This window comes from Lactuca sativa, chromosome 3, assembly GCF_002870075.4.
Source record: "Lactuca sativa cultivar Salinas chromosome 3, Lsat_Salinas_v11, whole genome shotgun sequence".
Lineage (NCBI taxonomy): Eukaryota > Viridiplantae > Streptophyta > Magnoliopsida > Asterales > Asteraceae > Lactuca > Lactuca sativa.
The window spans coordinates 9,353,388-9,359,958 of NC_056625.2; the positions used below are offsets into that span (position 1 = coordinate 9,353,388).

Consider the following 6,571-nt stretch of genomic DNA (forward strand, 5'->3'; position numbering starts at 1 on the left):
GTCGCAAACCGCCAAAACAGATGAGTTTGGATCAATTCACCATGTCGTGGCGACCTCAACCATGTCGTGGTGGTGCGTCAGGACATCTTAACCTATTAAGTCCTTTTTCCTTCAACTACAAGAACTCCAAGGATCATATCTATTCCTTCTCATGGTCTTGATGGGTAAAGTTTCCAACTTTATCCCTCAAAACCCTTCCATAAGACAAACTCCTAAACCCAACCACTAATGGTGACTTAATGCATCAAGATTCCTATTAAGCACCAAATCCTTAGACTGGCACCTCTAAAGATTCTAGAACGATTTCAATCTCCAAAGTGACCTTAAAAATTGTGGCTTTATGGACTTGCATGTCCAAAACATCTATTTTCCATTTTAGGGCAAAAATAGGGTTTAATGAATAAAATTCCATGCATGACATCAAAACTTGAGTATAATCCAGATCCAAGACACTACTTGCTCATTTTGACTTGGAGATTCATAAAGTTGCAAACTTTATGAGACCCCATCACTAAACTCCATCTAAAATATGGAAAAAGTGGATAAAAAAAGATATAACAACATGGAAAGTAAAGGTTAAGTCTTGGCACTCACCAAGGTCCAAGAGATGAGCTTAGTTGAAGAAATGATGCCTTCCATGAAACCACATCACCAAAAGCTTCCTTCTCCTTATAAAATTACCAAAATGAACCAAGAATGAGCTCACAGCTTCAATGAAGGCTAGGGTTAGGGTTTCTGAGGTTGGGAGGAAGATGGAGGCTGAAACCCTAACCTTGACGTTCCTTTAATATGGTCAAAGACTCGGAAACTAGGGTTTTCACTAAAAGCACCCGCCACATTGTGGTGCCTCAAGACCAAGTCGTGGTGGATCACTAGAATCCGCGTCCAAACTGAAACACCACGTCGTAGTGATGCCCCACCACGCCGTGACCTCTCCTTTTTTAAAAAATAAACACACGAAAGATGAATCATACATAGACCGGATGTTACACATTTAACTTGGATTCTCGTGATGAACTTATTGAAATTGAGCCATGAAGGTAATGATGTAACATCATATTGGTGAGTGATCGTTAGTTCCATTTCAGTTCATTTATCATTAGGTCACAGCTGAAACAATACATGTTAGTTTTCTTCTTATTTATGTGAAATTACTCATTCGTTCGAGTTTAATCAATTTTTACTTATATCTGTTTCTACAATTGTTACTTTTCAAGTGATTTATAAAGTAATTTTACATTATTAAATTATGAGATATTGGTTTTTATTAAGATTTATGTTTTAATTTTGTGATTTCCATTTATGATTTACGTTGGATTTATTAATGTAGTTCCGAAGGGAATGCGAAGCTAGAGGAAGAATTAAAGCAAGTTGATGTCGTGATCTTGACCTATGCTTGTGATAAAGTTGAAACAGTCGATCGCCTTCAAAATTTCTAGATTCCTGAAGTTGGTTGCTTGAAGATTTTCAATCCTCCTTGGTCATGTTGTGAGCATAACATGAAAATATAGTTGTGGATTCCTTCTTAGTCACGTAGTGACATCCTTTATGTCATGTCCTAACCGTAATCTGAAGCAACAACCTAATGGTTTGAGTCCTTAATCCATTAAGTCTTCCATTCCCACTTTCCAGTAAGCTTTAAGAGACTCCAAAGGTTAATAAAAATGATAACTTTATGGACATGCATGCTCCATGCATGTCCTATATCTAATTTAGGTCAAGGGCTAAGAAAATGACTCAAAACTCATGCAAGGCTCCCAATTCACAACAAAATCCTAGATCTGAACCAAATAACACTCAAAAGGCTTCAAGGATCCATAAAGTTGCTAACTATTTAGAATCTTATCACTTTAACTTGATCCAACTTTAAGATAAAGAGACAATGACTTAGATCTAGCAACCTAGAAGCATAAAATTTGAATCTTGCACACTTACAAAGGTCCAAAATATGTCCAAGAGGGTGATGAGGAGCTTTCCTTGTTGGATCAACACTCTAGAACACTTTCTTCTTCTTCTTCTTCTTCAAGCTACCAAAGCACCAAAATGGGCCAAGAACCACCAAGATGGAATAGGGTTAGGGTTTTCTGAGGTTTGAGGGTGATGGAGGCTGATAATGAACCCTAAAATCGAGTTAATAAGGTTTAAATATGAATGAAACCCTAAAAAAATCATGGGCTTGGGCTGCAACCTTCTCCACGTTGTGACCACCTATGTGGCATGTCGTGACCACAGTCCTAATATGTGTTCCTCACTTTGGCTTGTCACATCATTACCAACCTATGGTCACATCGTGATACTCAATTTTCCCTAAAAACCAAGCTCTTAACTCCTTCATGCCCTAAACCGAATCATTTTGGAAACATGTATTACAAACATATCAATCAAAATTGTCTTCAAAACTATCGATAACACTAGATCTCGAAGCCGACAAACCTACTTTTTTGTTTTACTTCTTCCAACAGGCCGACGAAAAGGTTGCTCGCCTTCAAGATCTATCGGATCATCGTTGATGTTGATGTGTGTTCACACATCTGATTGTTGGGATGTTGCATCAGGGTTTCTTGAACGCTACGAAGCGGAAGACGTTTGTGAAGTTCCTTCGGTTTGCTCTTTCTATTTTGGAACATCTTTCAATTTTATCCATGGTTTGAGATATGGAAAGATTTGTGGGTTGCCGTTGTTTTTTCATATTGATCCAAGGTTGTCTTAGACACATCAAAATTGATTGACCCATTTTTGTGTAGGTTGTTGAGGTTGTTGTAAATTCCTCCAAATTTAGTACATTTTAGCCTCAAATCGCGCCACTTCGAACTAATTTGGTCGGGATTTCCAGTTTCACTTCCCATTAAATCGTATAACATGTTTCACAGTTTCTCCCAAAAACAATTAAAGGTTTGACTATCTCCTTCAATTGGATCTTAGGAGGCCGATATCCACGCCTCTGCTAACTTTTCTTCTTCATTTTTTGTCCATGGCACCCTATCAGTTGCATTGGTTCGAACGCGTTTTGTTCCTTTTTTTTGTTGGGGTGGTGGTGAAGGTTGTGTTTCTGATACAAAATATAACGAATGGGGGGGGGGGGGGTTGTGAACTTTGTGGTTGTGATGGTTTTGGTTGGAAGGGTTGTTTGTATATGAAATTGGGTTGAAATTGTTGTTGATAAGGCGGGAAGGTTGATATTGTGGTTGGAAAAGTTATGTTGGTTTGATATCGAGAAAATTCTTAAAACCACCTTGAGGAGATCCATGTTCCGGTAATGATAGGGAGTTATATCTAATGAAAAAGCGTTATCTGATTTGCGGTTTTGATAATTTAGGGGGGGTGTTTTGATTGGGATCCATGGTTTTTAATTTGTTGTAAAGAAAGTTGTGTGTGTAAATGTTAATAGAGAAAAAAAAAGAATTGTGTAAAAAACAAGGTTGTGTATTGTGCAATGTTCTAAAATAACGTTAGACGTGACTTGACGACAATGTCAAACCTCAAAATTTTCGAGTCGCGACTAGTCACATCATTTGTAAGGCGTGACTTAAGGCAAAAATTTTGTGTGTGTGTATATACATAAAGAGAGAGAGAGAAATGTGTGTGTGTGTGTGTGTATATATATATATATATATATATATATATATATATATATATATATATATATATATATATATATATATTCTACTATTATTCATTTTTATATACATATATCACTTAAGGCGGCATTTTGTTAAAGTTTGGCGGCAAGTACAAACATTAGAGCCATGACATGTCATGACAAGCTTTTTAGAACCTTATTATTGTGGTATTTATTAATGTTCTAAATAACGTAAGTCGTGACTTGGTGGCAATATCAAGCCTCAAGCTTTTACGAGCCTTGGTGAGCCACATCATTTGTAAGGCGTGACTTAAGGCGGCAGTTTTGTATATAATTAATATTTTTATATGTATTTCAGCTATTATTCTATTTTATATACATATATGAGTTAAAGCGGTGTTTTCGTAAAGTTTGGCGGCAGACACAAGCCTTGCAGTCATGGCGCACCATGGCAGAGTCATGACAAACTTTTTAGAACCTTGATATTTATATAGGTAAATGGTTGTTTTTTTGATAAATAAATAGATAAATAAATTTTTCAAAAAAAAAATGTCGTTGAAAGGCTAGTCAAAGCAAGTCAATGAGGGAAATGTTCAAACAACTCTTTATTGGTCGTTGTCACTCGCCGAATGTACAATGAACCACCACGCTCATGCCCGACCATGAAGGTTCCTAGTGGTGTTCATGAACCTTGATCATGACCACATAGACCACAATCTTTCTCGTTGTGACCATTGCAGATGACCTAATCCACATGGAAACGATTACATTTTAGTACCAATAAAGCAATACATTAAAAGAAGTTGAAGAAGAAATTAAAAACGGGAAGCATGACCCGAAGTGGGCTCAAAGTCTCGGTAGTGGGACACAGCCCACAGGGTTGTTGTTACCTTGGTACCTCTCATCCCTCAACCAATCCCGAGCCGATACCGTCTACCTTTAGTGGTAAGTCCGAGTAGTTTTAAACTTATAATCTATATTTTGGCTTACAAAAAAAAAAAACTTATATAGGTAGCTACTAGCTTAGCCTTAACATCCTTGTTTGTTTATTGTTGTGTTATTTTGTTAGAACTTTGAGAATCTTTTGTTTAAAGCAGGGACAGGTGAAATGATGCGGTGGATTAAATTAGAGACAAATCCCATATTGATTAATGCACTTTGAAAAGATTAGTAGTTGGATCAAATATTATGACTTCGATATGCAGAATCCAGTTTTACATTATTAATCCTTTGAAAACAAATAATGGATCAATAGTTAAGAGGAAAAAGAATTCACAATCCATCTCCAGTTATTTAGAATCAAAGGAGTACTCATATGGTCGCTCAAACTTTGGCATCACCACATAATTCTTTTGCTGAGCTTGTATCCAGAGAGAATTGCAGAAATTGCGGTTGTCAAAAGTGCAACAACTGACATGGAAACAGAAACTATTGCTGCTTTCTTGAGTGATGATGATGTATTTTGGATAGCTCCTGCTGTCACTGAAGAAGATGAAACAAGGAGGTACCCAGCCAACTGGTTTTCATAGAGTAATATGCTTTAGTTTATAGCGCAGAAGCAACAGGCACCATTGAAGAGAGTTTTCAAGTGTTTTAAGACTTATTTACCTGATCCAGAACGAAGCTTAAGTAGTCTGAGATCTTGTCCGATATAAGAACGCATCTACAGGAAATGTCACTGATACCTTTGAACAGTTGATATGCAGAATAGAAGAAAATCACAGTGGTCACCACAAAGCTGTATCTGCAATCGATTATACGTCCATTTTTCTTACCCTTTTAATTTACAATTTGCGAAGATTATAAACTAAAACTTACATGAATTCTGTGTATTTTTGGAATCCATCCTGATTGTCATCAGACATGGTGGCAGCGAGCGCCAGAGAAGAAGCAAAAGAAAAAACCAGCACCATTGCCCTGAGAGCGAGAATGAAAATATGAATCGAAGGTCTAGAAGAACTCCATCGAGAAGAAGCGACAGAAAACGAGAATGGTGATGGTGTCGGAACACCCATCGCCGGAGACAAGTAGGCGGCACCAGGAGAAACAGCCGCCGCTGGTTGCCGTGGAATTACCGAAAAGCCACTGCCTTCTTTCATCTAATCTTTTTCCTTCTGTAAGTATCAACTCAACCTTCTTATTGTTCAAGAACGTACAATCGGATAAGACTATAAACCTAATACTAATTATAAAGAATGCAGTCAATGAATTATATGGTCTTTGCAAGAAGTATAATTAATCTATGTCTAATGTAGGATAAGGGAACAGGTTACAGAAAATGACATTCTTGTAGTATAATATTATTGTTCGAACTACTTGAGATTATACAAATGTTTGAATTATTAACAAGTTAATTAGTGTAAGAATTAAAGATTGATGACATTAGTAACGGGTAACTCAGTATGATCAACACCCTTTTTCCGAAAATTAATAAGTTTAAGGAGACTCCCAATAGCCAAAATCGCTTTCGGATTTATATCGTGTAATGCCCTAGCATAAAGACTCCTGCAAGCACGACATGCAGCCTCATGCAACTCGTGGTTCTTGTTCTTGTAAGTACCCATTAAACAATGCGATAATATTCTCAACATTGGTTGAAGCATCTCCCATGGCAGCAAAACCCTGCCTTCTTGTTTTTCGTTCTTGGTCTCGTCTTCTTTCCCCTTTTCTTCTCGATTGTCGTTTGGGAAATTTTTATAGAATTCTCCATCTTGGCCTGCCCAAATGATACAAAATTCACAGAAATCGAGTTTCGATTGGATCGGCATGTCAACGATTTTGCTATTATATAGTTCGAGACCAACTCCGATGATCCGGGCTCGTTTCGTTGACCGGATTGTTCCTTGAGGATCCAAACCAGGGGAGATCACGACTAGGTTAAGATCGGTTGACGAGCTCTTATGGGGTTGTGGTTTGCTTTCATGGTAAATGCTCGGATGAGAGAGATCCGGGAGGCTTATGGTGATTGCCTGGCCGTTACGGGCGGTGGTT

At 37.6% G+C, this 6,571-nt stretch overlaps 2 protein-coding genes across 3 annotated transcripts; both read right to left on the reverse strand.

Annotated features, from left to right (window-relative positions):
• Nucleotides 1-4,754: 4,754 nt before the first annotated feature.
• On the reverse strand, nucleotides 4,755-5,768 carry LOC111920890 (CASP-like protein 4A4). 2 transcript variants are annotated; one of them, XM_042900471.2, is made up of 3 exons: nucleotides 5,399-5,768; nucleotides 5,189-5,318; nucleotides 4,755-5,096 (listed from the first exon to the last, which is right to left on the reverse strand). In XM_042900471.2, the coding sequence occupies exons 1-3, from the start codon at nucleotides 5,677-5,679 to the stop codon at nucleotides 4,917-4,919; spliced, it is 591 nt and encodes a 196-aa protein (XP_042756405.1). In that variant the 5' UTR covers nucleotides 5,680-5,768; the 3' UTR covers nucleotides 4,755-4,916. The 2 variants fall into 2 exon arrangements, with proteins under 2 accessions (XP_042756405.1, XP_023772231.1); XM_023916463.3 differs by having other exon boundaries at nucleotides 5,189-5,324; nucleotides 5,399-5,760.
• A 30-nt stretch (nucleotides 5,769-5,798) lies between these two features.
• On the reverse strand, nucleotides 5,799-6,570 carry LOC111920873 (uncharacterized; the record flags this gene model as incomplete). The annotated part of the gene is made up of 1 exon (XM_023916450.3): nucleotides 5,799-6,570. A coding segment is annotated over one exon (624 nt), but the record flags the coding sequence as incomplete, so codon positions are not given.
• Between the last annotated feature and the right edge of the window lies 1 nt (nucleotide 6,571).